At 37.6% G+C, this 16972-nt stretch overlaps 3 protein-coding genes across 7 annotated transcripts; 2 read left to right on the forward strand and 1 right to left on the reverse strand.

Annotated features, from left to right (window-relative positions):
- Window positions 1-1285: 1285 nt before the first annotated feature.
- On the forward strand, window positions 1286-4538 carry LOC104803011 (subtilisin-like protease SBT4.2). The gene is made up of 10 exons (XM_010526867.1): window positions 1286-1372; window positions 1476-1570; window positions 1664-1755; window positions 1847-2093; window positions 2437-2920; window positions 3003-3097; window positions 3180-3386; window positions 3472-3586; window positions 3661-3874; window positions 3960-4538. The coding sequence occupies exons 1-10, from the start codon at window positions 1325-1327 to the stop codon at window positions 4487-4489; spliced, it is 2127 nt and encodes a 708-aa protein (XP_010525169.1). The 5' UTR covers window positions 1286-1324; the 3' UTR covers window positions 4490-4538.
- Window positions 4532-16291, reverse strand: LOC104803010. Of its 5 annotated transcripts, XM_010526866.2 has the most exons (6): window positions 16012-16291; window positions 13977-15734; window positions 13613-13817; window positions 13329-13519; window positions 13119-13244; window positions 4532-4728 (listed from the first exon to the last, which is right to left on the reverse strand). In XM_010526866.2, the coding sequence occupies exons 2-5, from the start codon at window positions 15715-15717 to the stop codon at window positions 13156-13158; spliced, it is 2226 nt and encodes a 741-aa protein (XP_010525168.1). In that variant the 5' UTR covers window positions 15718-15734; window positions 16012-16291; the 3' UTR covers window positions 4532-4728; window positions 13119-13155. The 5 variants fall into 5 exon arrangements, with proteins under 5 accessions (XP_010525168.1, XP_010525166.1, XP_010525167.1 ...); XM_010526864.1 differs by lacking the exon at window positions 4532-4728 and having other exon boundaries at window positions 12901-13244; window positions 16048-16291; XM_010526865.1 differs by lacking the exon at window positions 4532-4728 and having other exon boundaries at window positions 12901-13244; window positions 13977-15738; window positions 16048-16291.
- Window positions 8929-12902, forward strand: LOC104803015 (subtilisin-like protease SBT4.2). The gene is made up of 10 exons (XM_019201226.1): window positions 8929-9058; window positions 9162-9256; window positions 9351-9442; window positions 9535-9781; window positions 10834-11317; window positions 11399-11493; window positions 11576-11782; window positions 11868-11982; window positions 12057-12270; window positions 12356-12902. The coding sequence occupies exons 1-10, from the start codon at window positions 8957-8959 to the stop codon at window positions 12877-12879; spliced, it is 2175 nt and encodes a 724-aa protein (XP_019056771.1). The 5' UTR covers window positions 8929-8956; the 3' UTR covers window positions 12880-12902.
- Window positions 16292-16972: the final 681 nt, after the last annotated feature.

A 16972-nucleotide genomic window follows, 5' to 3' on the forward strand; every position in this document is an offset into this window, starting at 1 on the left:
TTGGTTATTAACCAAACCGAGTCGACTAACCGTTTGATTTTGATTTTTCAAAATCCGAAATAACAGGATGCGAACTGATTAAAATTTAATAACCGTTTGATTATGGATTTTCAAAACCTAAAATAACCAAACACGAAAAGAACCGAACCGAACTGTTTATGCATCCCTATTTATATATAGTTATATACAAGTATACATGTACATATTTATAATTTAATCATTGTTTTATTATTTTGTACTTATCTAGTCAATATTTTATTATTTTTAAAATTTGTGTGAAATAAACATTTCAAGAGGGGAATATTTATTTATGTAATATTTTTTATTTTATTATTTTTATTCAAAATATGAATTTAGATTTTATTGTTTTAAATGTAAGATGATCATGATAACATTTTATATTATATTTTATTTGAATATTTTCCTATTGTAAATGAATTAACTTTTTTAACATTAAAATCTTTATTTGATTATAATCTGGTTATAGTTTTTAAATAAACAAAATCGAATTTAACCAAATAAAATTAATTAATCATGGCTATGAATCTTATAATCTAAAATAATCGAATCTGAATTAATCGTAACCGATTAATTCAAACCGAAGTATTTGACCACCGCTAGTTCTTGATTTCGGATATGCAATTCCTGTCTTGTCTGATCTAATCATCTTTTATATTCATATAATGTCTATTAGGAAACCCATTTGGTCATAATACATTTTGGGTTTAATGAATTACTGTTTTGGGTCGGATCAATTCATAAAACTTATTTCATCCTAATATATCCATTTAATTACTTTCATGATCCATATCTATTCTAAAAGGATAAAAAAAATCAATTAGGTTACCATCTTATTTTTATTTTAATTCGAATCAATTCGATCGGTTAAAATTCGAATCTGATCAATTCGTTTTGTATCGAATTCGATTTGTTTCGATGTGGATCAAATCGATCGCTTAATTTCTATACGAATTAAATTCGGAAAAAATGGATCCAAATCAATTCGTTCCCGTTTAGATGATTTCTGTCCTAACTTAAAAATCATAAACCACGCCGCAATCTCTCTCTTTCGAACAAGTAAAAACTATGTCCATGTTCGTGAGATTTTTTTACTAATGTAATAGCGTCATAAAGCCTTTTGAAGGAAGAAAATATACGGTACAGGCCTCAAATGACGAAATTACCAAAAGATATAAAATCTCTGCGACATGCATGCATTCATCATACCTTATATAAGAACAAACATTCAGCGACTTTCAAAAAATCAACAATGGCTTCCCTTCCATGCATCTGTCTGGTCCTCTGTCTCTCCAATGCTCTTCTCATGAGCTCATCATCCCCGGTCTCTGCAGCAGCAGATGACGATAAGAAGGCGGGTTTTACGATCGTTTTCTGTCGTGATTTCTTGTTGGAACATTGGTTTTGAACGGTAGTTTTTCGTGGGAAACTGATGTTTTTTGGTCCTGATGATTCAGGAATACATCGTGTACATGGGAGCGCTTCCTTCGGAAACCCATTACTCGCCCATGTCTCACCATCTTAGTCTCCTTCAAAGAGTTGTCGGGTTAAAGTATAGTGTTTCAGACCAGAACATTCTTCGTTTGTTGCAGCTTTGCGTTTGCGCCATCTCGTGACTTTTGATCCCTTCTCTGTTTTTTTACAGTTTCGTCAGAGATTCTCTTGTCAGAAGCTACGGAAGAAGCTTCAATGGTTTTGCCGCTAAGCTGACCAAAGCTGAAAGCGAGAAACTTGCTGGTGATTTCTCCGAAAAGATCTTTCCACTACTCTTTTTCTCTTGTGTGGATGATAACCATAACCATTTCTGATCTTTACAATGTGATCATAGGCATGGAAGGGATAGTTTCTGTCTTTCCAAGCAGAGTTTATCAGCTTATGACAACGAGATCTTGGGATTTCATGGGAGTCGACGACGAGATCAAACGTGCGCCCGAGGTCGAGAGTAACACAATAGTCGGTGTCATTGACAGCGGAATCTGGCCAGAATCTCTGAGTTTCTCAGACGAAGGCTTTGGTCCTCCGCCCAGCAAGTGGATTGGTTCTTGCGTTTCAGGATTTAACTTCACCTGCAACAAGTAATAACAATATACCTCTCATGATTGTCACTTGATGTTTCTGTTTCACAAGAACAATGGGTGAGCGTTTAAATCCGAGATACGTCGGTCTTTGGGTACCAAGACGAAGTGAGAAACACGGACTCTTGGTTCAAGTTCGGATTTTTCCGAACCGTGAATTGTTATCTACGGGTACCGGATAAGAGTAAATTGATGTTTATGTAACTGATATTTCAGTTGTACTTATAATACCTTATTAGATTTCAATCCGGGTAACGGGTACTCGAGTCTCACGAGAACGAGGCCGAGGCCATATGCCCTTAGAAACAAAGATAGATTTGCTTATCTTTTCGGATAACTGCAGCAAGGTGGTCGGAGCAAGACATTACGTTCAAGATTCTGTGAGGGACTATATGGGTCATGGGACTCACACGGCGTCGACAGCCGCCGGGAACAAAGTAGAAGGCGCGAATTTCTATGGCTTAGCACAAGGCACGGCAAGAGGAGGCGTACCTTCGGGGAGAATCGCTGCATACAAAGCTTGTGAGCCTGTAGGTTGCAAAGCCACAGCCATCTTGAAGGCGTTCGATGATGCTATAGCTGATGGCGTCGATATCATATCGATATCTATCGCGCGAGAAGCTGTTCCTTTCCATGAAAGTACTCTCGCCATCGGAGCTTTTCACGCCATGGCAAAAGGGATTCTGACGGTAGCTGCTGCAGGTAACAGCGGTATGGGTCTCGGGAAGGTTACTAATATCTCGCCGTGGATTCTAACTGTGGCAGCTGGTTTCACCGATCGAAAATTCGTTACTAAGGTTGTCACCGGAGATGGCAAGACTTTACTCGTAAGTCGTGTTTTTCTTCGACACTAACGCTTCCTTCATCGTATTATTGCATCTTTACTAACTAATTTCATTCGAAAAATAGGGAAAATCGATCGATAGTTTCGATCTGAACGGGAAAAACTACCCTTTCGCATATGGGAAAACCGCTTCAAGTACATGTACAGAGAAACAAGCTAGGTAGATCAGTCTTATGAACTCAAATGAGAATCGTTCTGACCGGTTTCGGGATCTTTTTCATACATTTTTTGTGTTCGTGAAGAGCTTGCGTTGGCGATTGCTTGGACATGGTGAAGGACAAGATCTTGGTGTGTGATAGATACGGTGGCGTTGAGAAGCCTAAAAAACTCGGAGCCATCGGCATTATTATCCATCTCGTTACAAATAGTATCGATACCGGACCTCTTCCCATCTCTCTTTTAGACGACAACGACTACAACACGCTCATATCTTACATTACCTCGACAGAGTTAGGACCCCGAAACTCCGACACTTCCTATAGATAGACTCATTCTGTTCATCCGAAGCCTAACATTTTCAAAACGTTTTGACAGAGACCCGGTAGGAACGATAATGAAAAGCGAGGTGACTAACGACGCCAATGCTCCTCTTGTCGTCGCTCCGTTCTCTTCTCGTGGCCCGAACCCTATCATCGACGACATATTGAAGGTAAGATTCAAGGATTCTTCCGTAACTTTCCCCCGTCTGAGATCATCTTCAAACTATCTTTGATGAAAATGCAGCCGGATATAACAGCTCCAGGGGTCAATATATTGGCAGCGTATCCGCCTGTGGCCCCACTCTCGGGTGATAAGGGCGATACACGACCGGCAGATTACCATTTTATCTCGGGGACATCGATGGCTTGCCCTCACGTCGCCGGAGCAGCCGCCTATATCAAGACAATCCATCCCGACTGGTCGCCTTCCTTCATCAGATCAGCTATCATGACAACTGGTATATAACTACCACAACCGTCTTTTCTCAATTCTCGATATCCAAAACATTACAACATATCCATATAAATTGTGTGTACGTATAGCTTGGCCGATGAAAGGTTCTGACAGCCAAGGGGCTGAGTTCGCGTACGGATCAGGATACCTCAATCCAGTGGGAGCTACTGATCCTGGACTTGTGTACGAAACAACAAAGGAGGATTACTTGACAATGCTCTGCGCGATGAACTACACCGCTGAATCTATCAAGATCATCTCCGGCGAAGACATGAAATGCCCCCAAGGATCGATTCCGATGGTCCGAGACCTGAATTACCCGTCAATGACGGCCCGAGTTTCTTCCTCCCCGTCTTCCGAAATCAAGTTTTCGAGGACTTTGACGAACGTCGGGACAGCGAAATCCGAGTACAAGGCTCAAGTGACTTCGGATCCGAGTCTCACCCTAAAGGTTGACCCAGTAACACTCTCTTTCAACGCACTGGGAGAGAAGAAGTCTTTCACAGTCATTGTCTCAGCGAACGATCTGTCGAGTATTTCTGGTCTTGTCTCTGCAACTCTTTTTTGGTCTGATAGCTCTCATCATGTCGTGAGAACCCCTATTGTTATCTACCCTTAAGACAATACATATATTCAGTTGTATCCCCAAAAGCCCTTTTACGGAGAGAATAAAGAACTGATGATTATATTTTCGACGAGCTTGTGTCTGTCTCGAGTGATTCTGGACCAGGATTCGAGTCTTCCGATGCATGTCCGGACAAACCCATCAAACATTCTTCATTCAGCAACAATCTGATCCGGTCATTGTAATGTTTTCGGACACAAACTATGGAGATAGACTCTAGAACACTAATCAACCTAGAGGATGAGAGCCTATAGTTACAAGCTTTCTGCAAAGTTAGGAAGAGCTTACGTGAAGATCTTATCCGATATGTTTGTGTAATAACCTTCCTCCTCCACTTCCTTTTCCTCCTCGAAAATCTCTGAATCATCAAAACCTGGTCCAATAAGCTTTTTCTATTAAATCTCGAATTCATTTATTGTTTACTTCAGCTATGTAAGTTGAGAAAACCATTTTTTACATCATCTTCAGGCCTTTGTTTGGCTCTTAAGCTATTTTTAAATTTTAACCCTGAACCGAATCGGTTTTTAACTCCCAGGACTAAAACTGTTATCTCGCAAAGTTTAAGGTCTGATCTAAGAATAACTAAATACCCTGAAGTCCCCAAATTTTATCATGAATTCTAAATATTCCCCTTTACTTTTACTTTTGAAATCTGACCCCCCGAAGTTTTGCTTTGCCGGATCACGAACTGAGAATTCTGGTACGCTTCGTTTGCTCATAGTTCCAGTTCAGGAATTTCTTCAAGCAAATTATGGATTCAGACAAAAATTAACGTATAAAACCACTCATTTGCTCTCTTGACATCCTTACAAAATCATATTCCATACTGGCTCCTGTTGTGTTTCTGACATAATCATTCACATTCTTTTTACTTTGATCAAGATAATTTTATCTTTTTCAAAAAAAAAGAAAACCATTTCCAATAATCTCATTTCCCGCCTGATCGGTCATGTTTTGATCGGTATTTGCAGGTATTGGTGTCTATTTCGGGGCCGAATGCCAACAACACGGGGTGTTAGTCCGGTGATGATGATGATGATGATAACAAAAAGATGCCATTGATGCATGCTTATGTTCATGCTGTATCTTCAATAAAGAAAGAAAACAAAAACTTAAAGCTTTTAAGTTCCCCTTTGCTCACCTATGAGGATTCACACAATGACTTTGTTATATATGATCTCTGGTTCTAAACTAAACATCACTGAGCGAGAAGAATGATATTGTATTTGATAGGGGTGGACATTGGGTTCGGTTATTTTGATTATTAACCGTACCGAACCGAATAAATATATATCGGTTATTAACCGAACCGAGTTGACTAACCGTTTGATTATGATTTTTCAAAATCCGAAATAATAGAATGCGAACCGATTAAAATTTAAGGGAAAATGATATTTTTCTACACGAATGGTTTAAAATGTGACTTTTCCTATACGAGCTTTTTATTTGACAAAAAACTACACCAAATTATCAAATGTGCCAAATTGATACACGAATTACACAATTTAACTGCAATTTCCTACACAATCCGAAACGACGTTAAATGTCCGTTAACCGATGACATGGCATACCACGTGGCATCTGACGTGGCACGCCACATGGAAAATTTTGCCACATCAGTGTGCCACGTCAGATTTTAAAAAAAAATACAAAAAAATTTGAAAAAGAAATCGAATTTTTTTAAAAAATATATATATACTCCTATATAAAAATATATATACTCCTATTTAAAATAATATATATATACTCCTACATATATATATTCATATACAAATACAAATATAAATATATATACAACTATATAAAATATATCTATATATATACAAATTAAAACATATACACACACACATATATATATATATATATACTAACATCTATACAAATATATATATATATGCACATACACATATATAAATACATATACACGTGTATATATATATATATACGTATATATATATACATACAAAATAAAAAATACATATATATACATATATATTCATATCCACATACAAATACAAATATAAACATAAATATTCCTATGTATATATATGTCTATATATATCAAATAAAAAATATATACATATATACATGTATTTATACCAATATATATACACACATACAAGTATATTTATATATATATACATATATATATATAAATATATATACACATATATATGTATGTATGTATATATATATACATATGCATATATATATAAATAAAAAATAAATAAGTATATACATATATAGGAGTATATATGTTTATATTTATATTTGTATATAGATATGAATATATATGTGTATTTTTTTTGCTTTTTATTTTTATATTATTTTTATCTTTTTTCAATTTTTTTCGGATTTTTTGTTTTTTATTTTAATATGTTTTTTTTCGATTTTTTTTTCCATATTTTTTTGTATTTTTTTTTAAAAAATCTGATGTGGCTCGTTTTCGGATTGTATAGGAAATTGCAGTTAAATTGGGTAGTTCGTGTATCAATTTGGCACATTTGATAATTTGGTATAGTTTTTTGTCAAATTAAAAATTCGTGTAGAAAAAAGTCACATTTTAAACAAATTGTGTAGAAAAATGTCATTTTCCCAAAATTTAATAACCATTTAATTATTGATTTCCAAAATATAAAATAACCGAACCCAATCGTTTATACATCCCATTTATATTTATATACAAGCATATATATATACATATTTATAATTTGATCATTTTTTATTTTTAACTTATTTCGTCATTATTTTAATATTTTTAAAGTTTGTGTAACATAAACATTTCTAGAGGAGAGAATTAATTTATGTAATATTTTTATTTTGTTGTTTTTATATCAAAATATGAATTTAGATTTTATTATTTTACTCCCTCCGTTTCAAAATAACTGTGGTTTTAGATTATTTCATATTTTTTAAGAAAAGATAAAAAAAAATTACATATACCCTTATTTAATGATAAAAACAATGTTATTATTAATAATTTATTAGAATATAATAGGGATAAAATTGGAAACTATTATAAAAAAATGTCTTGAAAATGTAGAATGACAAAAAAATAACCTAAAACTACAAATATTTTGAAATGGATGGAGTAAATGTTAAGATGATCATGATAATATTTTATATTTTATTTGAATATTTTTCTATTATAAATGAATTAACTTTTTTTATCATTATAATCAAATTGAATTTTTATTTGATTATAATTTGGTTATAGTTTTAAATAAGCGAAATCAAATTGAACCAAATAAAATTAATTAACTGTTTGGGTATGAATTTTCATAATCTAAAATAATCGAATCTGAAGCAACCATAACCGATTAATCCAAAACGAACCGTTTGCAAAGCCCTAGTTCTTGATTTCGAATATGCAATTCTTGTCTGGTTTGATCTAATCCTCTTTTATATTCATATATTGCATTATCACTTAGTAATGTTTTATATGGAAACCCATTTGGTCATAACAAATTTGGGTGAATTATTGTTTTGGGTGGGATTTAACCCAATACATAGTTAAATGAGTTGGATAATCCATAAAAATTATTTCATCCAAATAAATCAATTTAATCACTTTAATGATCTAAATCTATTCTAAAAGGAAAATAAATAAATAAATAAATAAATAAAGTTACCATCTTATTTTTATTTTAATTCGAATCAATTTGACCGGTTCGGATCAAATCGATTCATTTTGATTTGTTTCAATTCGAATTCAAATCGGATCAATTCGTTTTAATTCGGATCAAATCGATCCATTTGATTCGTTTCGTTCCGAATTCGATTTTTATCATAAAATTCTCATTTTTAATATAAATTTTCAGTTTTTCGATTATTTATATATTTGGTTCAAGTTTAATTTTTTATTTTAAAATAAAATTTGTATATTTAATTTTATATCAAATTTGAACATATGTTATTTGATTCGAATTAATTCAATTTTAATTTCAATATATATGTATATATATATTGATTCTATTTATAAATAAATTTTAAATATTTTATTCGATAAAAAATAATTAATAACTAGAGAATGCAATGTTTAATAGATTATATGAGTTAATTTGATTAACTTATAAAATCTATAGGTTTAATGAGTTAAAACCTATTTAATCCATAAAATAGTTTTGACAAAAAAAGTAATTCAAATACAAAAATAATTGGATCGGATTAACCAAATCTAGTTCTGGTTTCTGTCTTAACTTAAAAATCCTGAAACATGTTGCAATCTCTCTTTTGGTAACAAGTACAAACTATGTCCATGTTCATGAGATTTTTTTCCTAATGTAATAACATCATAAAAGGACACAAATCTAGCCTTTTGAAGGAAGAAAATATACACTACAGGCCTCAAGTGACGAAATTACCAAAAGGTTTAAAATCTCTGCAACGTGAATGCATTCATCATGTGCTTATCCATTCCTATATAAGAACAAACATCCAGCAACTTTCAAAGAATCAACAATGGCTTCCCTTCCATGCATCTGTCTGGTCCTCTGTCTCTCCAATGCTCTTCTCATGAGCTCATCATCCCCGGTCTCTGCAGCAGCAGATGACGATAAGAAGGCGGGTTTTACGATCGTTTTCTGTCGCAATTTCTTGTTGGAACATTGGTTTCGAACGTTAGTTTTTCGTGGGAAACTGATCTTTTTTGGTCCTGATGATTCAGGAATACATCGTGTACATGGGAGCGCTTCCTTCAGAGACCCATTACTCGCCCATGTCTCACCATCTTAGTCTCCTTCAAAGAGTTGTCAAGTTAAAGTATAATGTTTCAGACCAGAACATTCTTCTTTGGTTGCAGCTTTGCGTTTGTGTCTTCTCGTGACTTTTGATCTCTTCTCTGTTCTTTTTATAGTTTCGTCAGAGAGTCTCTTGTCAGAAGCTATGGAAGAAGCTTCAATGGCTTTTCCGCTAAGCTCACCAAAGCTGAAAGCGAGAAACTTGCTGGTGATTTCTCCGAAAAGATCTGTCCTTTACTCTGTTTTCTCTTGTGTGGATGATAACCATAACCATTTCTGATCTTTACGATGTGATCATAGGCATGGAAGGGATAATTTCTGTCTTTCCAAGCAGAGTTTACCAGCTTCATACAACGAGATCTTGGGATTTCATGGGAGTCGACGACGAGATCAAACGTGTCCCCGAGGTCGAAAGTAACACGATAATCGGTGTCATTGACAGCGGAATCTGGCCAGAATCTCTGAGTTTCTCAGACGAAGGCTTTGGTCCTCCGCACAGCAAGTGGATAGGTTCTTGCGTTTCAGGGTTTAACTTCACCTGCAACAAGTATATACCTCTCATACTTTGTCACTTGATGTTTCTTTTTCACAAGAACTATGGGTCTTTGGGTACTCAGAGTCATGGGTACCCAGACGAAGTGAGAAACCCGGACTATTGGTTCAAGTTCGGATTTTTTCGAACCGTAAAATGTTATCTACGATTAACGGATAAGAGTAAACAGACGTTTATATAACTGATATTTCAGTTGAACTCAAGGTTCGACTGGTTGTACCGCAACGGTTGCGGTTGCGGGTGACGGCGTTTTCATAGCGTTTGATAACGATTATGAATGATAAGTACTGACTGGTTGATAAGTTGTTGTTGGCAGCGATTGCGGATGGGTGCGGTTAGAACTGAATGGTTTGTTGCGGTTGCAGTTGCGTTTTGATATAAATTATCAAAAAAAATATATTATTTTAAAATAATTTTTTTATAATAATTTTAATTAAATTTTTAGTATCATTTGATAACAATTATTTACTAAATTTATAATAATTAAATAATAAATTTAAAATATAAATATTATCAATTTAATTTAATTTTAAGTAAAAAAATAATTTTATTATAAAATTATTAAAAATAATCATTATTAAATCTAAAAAGTATACTATTATATTTTTTATTAAAATATAATACTAAAAAATAATATCAAATCATAACACTAAACAAAATTATCATCAATATATATATTAGAGTTTTATATAATTTTTAATGAGGATATTTTAGTGTTTTGTCAAAACGCTGGAAACCGCTACTAAAACGCAAGTTAGAAGCTACGATTAGAAAACACAAGTTTGGCTGCGTTTGCGGGTGGTTGCGGTTCAACCAATCAGTTTTTCAATCGCGTGCAACTGCCGGAAATTACAACCGCTCCATTTGCGGGTAGCGGCGGTGCAACCAGTCGCCCCTCATAATATCTAGTTAGATTTTAGTATGAAAATATCATTTATACTCTAGTCAATCCTGGTAACGAGAACTCGAGTCTCACGAGTTCGAGGCCGAGGCCGGATACCCTTAGAAACAAAGATAGTTTTGCTTATCTTTTCGGATAACTGCAGCAAGGTGGTCGGAGCAAGACATTACGTTCTAGATACTGTGAGAGACTTTAGTGGTCATGGGACTCACACGGCGTCGACGGCCGCCGGGAACAAAGTAGAAGGCGTGAATTTCTACGGTTTAGCACAAGGCACGGCAAGAGGAGGCATACCTTCGGGGAGAATCGCTGCATACAAAGTTTGTGAGCCCGCAGGTTGCAATGCTGCAGCCATCTTGAAGGCATTTGATGATGCTATAGCTGATGGCGTCGATATCATAACGATATCCATCGGGGGAGGAGCCGCTCCTTTCCATGAAGATACTCTCGCCATTGGAGCTTTTCACGCCATGGCAAAAGGGATTCTGACAGTAGCCTCGGCAGGTAACAGCGGTTTGGATCTCGGGAAGGTTACTAATATCTCGCCGTGGATTCTAACTGTGGCAGCTGGTTTCACCGATCGAAAATTCGTTACTAAGGTTGTCATCGGAGATGGCAAGACTTTACTCGTAAGTCGTGTTTTCTTCGACACTAACGCTTCCTTCATCGTATTATTGCATCGTTACTAACTAATTTCATTCGAAAAATAGGGAAAATCGATCGATAGTTTCGATCTGAACGGGAAAAACTACCCTTTCGCATATGGGAAAACCGCTTCAAGTACATGTACAGAGGAACAAGCTAGGTAGATCAGTCTTATGAACTCAAATAAGAATTGTTCTGAACGGTTTCATGACCTTTTTCATACCTTTTTTGTGTTTGTGTAGAGCTTGCGATGACGGTTGCTTTGATATGGTGAAGGACAAGATCTTGGTGTGTGATGGATTTGGCGCTGTTGATGAGCCTAAAAAACTCGGAGCCATCGGAATTATCATGCATCTCGTTACAAATAGTATTGATATCGGAACTCTTCCCATCTCCCTTTTAGACGACAATGACTACAACACGCTCATATCTTACATTACCTCGACAGAGTTAGGGCCCCGAAAGTCCGATACTTCCCGTAGATAAACTGATTCTCTTCATCCGAAGCCTAACGTTTTCAAAATGTTTTGACAGAAACCCGGTAGGAACGATAATGAAAAGCGAGGTGACTAATGAGGCTAATGCTCCTCTCGCCGTCGCTCCCTTCTCTTCTCGTGGCCCAAACCCTATCATCAATGACATATTGAAGGTAAGATTCAAGGATTCTTCCGTAACTTTCCCCCGTCTGAGATCATCTTCAAACTATGTTTGATGAAAATGCAGCCGGATATTACAGCTCCAGGGGCTAATATATTGGCAGCGTATCCGCCTGTGGCCCCACTCTCGGATGATAAGGACGATACACGACGGGTAGATTACCGTTTTCTCTCGGGGACATCGATGGCTTGCCCTCACGTTGCCGGAGCAGCCGCCTATATCAAGACGATCCATCCCGACTGGTCGCCTTCCTTCATCAGATCAGCTATCATGACAACCGGTATATAACTACCACAACCGACTTTTCTCAATTCTCGATATCCAAAACATTACAACATATCCATATAAACTGTGTGTACGTATAGCTTGGCCGATGAAAGGTTCTGACAGCCAAGGGGCTGAGTTCGCGTACGGATCAGGATACCTCGATCCAGTGGGAGCTACTGATCCTGGACTTGTGTACGAAACAACAAAGGAGGATTACTTGACAATGCTCTGCGCGATGAACTACACCGCTGAATCTATCAAGATCATCTCCGACGAAGACATGAAATGCCCCCAAGGATCGATGGTCCGAGACCTGAATTACCCGTCACTGACGGCCCGAGTTTCTCCCTCCTCGTCTTCCGAAATCACGTTTTCGAGGACTTTGACGAACGTCGGGACAGCGAAATCCGAGTACAAGGCTCAAGTGACTTCGGATCCGAGCCTCACCGTAAAGGTTGACCCAGTAACACTCTCTTTCAACGCACTGGGAGAGAAGAAGTCTTTCACAGTCATTGTCTCAGGGAACGGTCTGTCGAGTATTTCTGGTCTTGTCTCTGCAACTCTTTTTTGGTCTGATAGCTCTCATCATGTCGTAAGAACCCCTATTGTTATCTACCCTTAAGACAATACATATATTCAGTTGTATCCCCAAAATCCCTTTTACGGAGAGAATAAAGAACTGATGATTATATTTTCGACGAGCTTGTGTCTGTCTCGAGTGATTCTGGACCAGGATTCGAGTCTTCCGATGCATGTCCGGACAAACCCATCAAACATTCTTCATTCAGCAACAATCTGATCCGGTCATTGTAATGTTTTCGGACACAAACTATGGAGATAGACTCTAGAACACTAATCAACCTAGAGGATGAGAGCTTTCTGCAAAGTTAGGAAGAGTTTACGTGAAGATCTTATCCGATATGTTTGTGTAATAACCTTCCTCCTCCACTTCCTTTTCCTCCTCGAAAATCTCTGAATCATCAAAACCTGTTACAATAAGCTTTTTCTATTAAATCTCGAATTCATTTATTGTTTACTTCAGCTATGTAAGTTGAGCAAACCATTTTTTACCTGTGCCCAAGTTCTCAGCTTCATCAACGACAATGGGTACTTGAGTTCTCTTACCAAACTCGAGCAACTTCCAGTCTGAACTTCCATTTTCTTCTATACAGGTTTGGTTTTTGGAAACCCAGCCTTCAAGAACATCCATGCAGATGCTGTCTGATAACGGGTCTACCGAGAAATCTCGGCTTTCTTGATCCCTGGAAGACAACGGAAAATAATCAGTTCTCCTTATATCCTTGAAACAAAATACGGAATTACATTTGATGCGGGCAAAAGCTTTTCAGACTTACCGTCGTTTGAGACGCATGTTGTATTGGACAAACACGAGATCGCTCAGCCGTTGTTGCTCGATGCAGTTCTTTGATTGGTAAATTTGTTCTATCGGTATTACATTTCTTCTCCACTGAATCGACGAACTGCAAGTCTGACTAAGAATACGTATGGCAAAACGCGAGAGATTCAAGCAGCTTTCTCCGTATGTGGACCACCATTCACCTGAGAACCATTAACAAAATGGCGTAAAACTCTTCCTGATCGAACACACAGTTCGGTAGAAGAATATGAAGATGTGGTTTCGATTCCCAAGGACAGTCAAAGTAATGATAGACAACTTTGGCTGGATCCATTAACTAGAAAAGAACGATATGGTCATACCCGGAAGCATTGTGCCCCGAGCTCTGATTGCCAGGTTCCTTCCGAAAATTCCAACGGAGTTCTTGTACAAGTTTATCTCCTTGATGATTTTATCTTGGATGGCGACATCAGGGACCAATCTCTCTATGCAATCAAAGACTGCTGAAAGGATCTCACCGCGCAATTCTTCATTGGCGTTATAGAAGAAATTCGGGTTAAGAAAGAAACCGGCAGCATGCAAAGGAAGAAGCTTTTGTTCCTCCCACCTGCTATCTACAACTTTCCAGTAATTTAGATAATCCTCTCTCTTAACGAGTAGTTTTTTAATCGATTCCTTTGCCCGGTAGATTGCTGCATATACATACCCCATTGCAGGACTCTTTTCAGAACAGGCTATCCTCTGAACTCGCAAAAGAGGATCGGTTAGTTGGCTTAACAGAGTAAGTGCCTTCCAAAAGGCCTCATCGTTGATAGTATCGGTCATAGCCAATCCACCCGTTCCCTTTGAATATAAACAATCATTCCACTCTGGCGAAGTTACCATATCCTGCAAATTGGGTTTAAGATCGGCTATTCTTCCCAATGTCATGAAATCTGTGGCGGAACGGCTCAATGCCGGCTGCACGATATCATTGCCGGAAGTAAATCCCCACATCAGATTCAAAACACCACTATGATTGTAGATGAATCTGGTGATAGATTGAGCCTGTTTGATTGCTTCCCTTATCCACTCGACCTTTCCAAAATCCTCGAACATCTTATCCACACAATGAGCAGCACAAGGAACCCAATAAAGAGAAGGGTAAGCGTCCATCAACATTTTCCCGGCAGCGGCATAGTGATCTTCACATTTCGTAATCACTTGAATGACATGAGTTTCCCCGACTTCTTCCACCACCTCCCTAAATAGCTCATACAATTTATCAGCAGACGGTATAATCTCGGACGCGTCCACAGACTTCAAAAACATTACCTTTTCTGGGCAGTAAACCAAAAAATTGAGGACTTTTCGACCTTTTCCAGAGTCCAACTGCTCAACCAAAACGGAACATCCCATCCTCTTCCACAGTAACCGGCTTTCGTCAATTTCCTTCATCATTTCCTCGACACAGTTCTTCAATATCCAACCTCGGAGATCACGATTTCCAGGGATGGAAGCCCCAAATCCTCCGGAAACAACGGCATCGATCATTGGTTGGAGATTAACAGAATTCACTGAATCAGAATCAGCTCCAATATCAAACAGAAACCGTCCAATCGCCATATGAAGTGTTTTCGAGCTTTCTTTTTGCACGACGTTTTTGACACAACTGATAGCCACTGGAATTAAATTATTGTCCGTGTCTCCATCAACATTGGCAGAGGCATTGTTGTCAAAACCATTCTTCCTAACAGCTGGACCTGGTGATTTGAATCCATTATTCACAACCAATGCATCATCTACTTCAGAAGGAGGGAAGTAAGCTATAGGCTGTGGCTCTGAACTCCATTTTCGCCTCTTCCTCTGCCGCCTTACGGTCCCATCCAAACACTGCTGCAAGAACTGGCGAACATCCTCTGGAACTCGATCGCAAATGGGACCTTGACCCTTTTTGCCAGCAAGGTGTTCCTTGACCCTGGTTATCCCACCACCTTTGAACATTTTCCGACAGTAGAGACACCTCATCTGTAACCGGTCCCTGTACCTGTAGACTTCACAATGCTTCCATGCGCTGTCCTGTTTCTGAGGCGTCAGAGCTACTGGCTCCAATTCCATTTCCATCTCCTCCTAACCTGCCTCTTCCTCCCAAGAAATAAATGAAACCCAGATAGAAGAACGTTAGTAATGACAAGATCCAGAGCAGAGAGCATTATACGATATGAGCTACAAAACCCAGAAAAGAAAGCTGTCGAATTTCGAAGAAACGAATTCCAATGGTGACCAACATTCTCAAAGATTTCCGCTTCATAACCAGATTACCCTAAAAAGTCGCAGGCTTTACGCGAAAATTCTAAAACCCATGCAGAAAACACCAGGCATTCAGACCAAAACCCAGTAAAAGAGAATCAGGATTACCACGTTTGGAACTGTAAGAACACAAAATGTATAAACCTTCGGTTATTGCAGCTCGTGACCGGTTAGGGAATCGAGAAATCGGTTCGGTGAAACTGAAAAAATTCCGGTACACGCACTTCGGTCCCACCGAAATCTCCGAGGAAATCAACCGGAAAAAGAGATTCGGAAAAACGGCGGAGAGAATCTGGTCGAAATAGGCGACGTACAGTGCTGGGGAAATTGAGATGACCCGGTCCCACTAGGGTTCGAGGGAAGAATTCGGCAGCTTTTCTTGTGAGGAAACGGCAGTTTTAGTTTTTTTTTTTAAATTATGACGTCATCTTAAGGCCTTGTTTGGCTCTTCTTAAGCTATTTTTAACCCTGAACCGAATCGGTTTTTAACTCCGAGGGCTAAAACTGTTATCTCACAAAGTTTAAGGTCTGATCTAAGAATAACTAAATATCTCGAAGTCCCCAATTTTTATCACGAATTATAAATACTCCCCTTTAGTTTCATTTTAGACTCTGCTCCCCCAAAGTTTTGCTTTGTTGCATCACGAAGTGAGAATTCTGGTACGCTTCGTTTGCTCTTAGTTCCATCCCGTTCAGGAATTTTCTCGAGTAGATTATGGATTCAGTCAAAATTTAACACAGATAACCGCTCATAGGGTTGGGGTTATTGGATAGTATTAGTAGTGTTTCGCACTCAATCTCACAGATATTCGGATACCCACAACTCGGATACCCACGACACAAGCTCGGATACCCGCACAACCCGAACCCATTGACATAATCATTCACATCCTCTTAATTTTGTTCTGTGTAGCTGAGTCGGGGCTATACTGCAGATGGGTTCAGGATATAAACTTAATCCCAGTTTGTCAATTCATAGAAGAAACCAAGATCCAAAGATTGATAAAGAATAGGACAATAACTCTAGGAACAATAACATGATTCTTAACAATATGTAGAAAGTAAATTT

Source organism: Tarenaya hassleriana, unplaced genomic scaffold, assembly GCF_000463585.1.
Source record: "Tarenaya hassleriana unplaced genomic scaffold, ASM46358v1 Cleome8, whole genome shotgun sequence".
NCBI lineage: Eukaryota > Viridiplantae > Streptophyta > Magnoliopsida > Brassicales > Cleomaceae > Tarenaya > Tarenaya hassleriana.

Coding starts and splice junctions, on each gene's coding strand:
- LOC104803015 (XM_019201226.1), top strand. CDS start 8,957: ATGGCTTCCCTTCCATGCATCTGTCTGGTCCTCTGTCTCTCCAATGCT. Junction 9,443..9,534: donor TGAAAGCGAGAAACTTGCTG/GTGATTTCTCCG, acceptor ATGTGATCATAG/GCATGGAAGGGATAATTTCT. Junction 11,494..11,575: donor TGTACAGAGGAACAAGCTAG/GTAGATCAGTCT, acceptor GTGTTTGTGTAG/AGCTTGCGATGACGGTTGCT.
- LOC104803010 (XM_010526866.2), bottom strand. CDS start 15,717: ATGGAAATGGAATTGGAGCCAGTAGCTCTGACGCCTCAGAAACAGGAC. Junction 13,818..13,976: donor TCGGGGCACAATGCTTCCGG/GTATGACCATAT, acceptor AATGGTTCTCAG/GTGAATGGTGGTCCACATAC. Junction 13,245..13,328: donor AGCTGAGAACTTGGGCACAG/GTAAAAAATGGT, acceptor TTATTGTAACAG/GTTTTGATGATTCAGAGATT.
- LOC104803011 (XM_010526867.1), top strand. CDS start 1,325: ATGAGCTCATCATCCCCGGTCTCTGCAGCAGCAGATGACGATAAGAAG. Junction 3,098..3,179: donor TGTACAGAGAAACAAGCTAG/GTAGATCAGTCT, acceptor GTGTTCGTGAAG/AGCTTGCGTTGGCGATTGCT. Junction 3,587..3,660: donor TCATCGACGACATATTGAAG/GTAAGATTCAAG, acceptor ATGAAAATGCAG/CCGGATATAACAGCTCCAGG.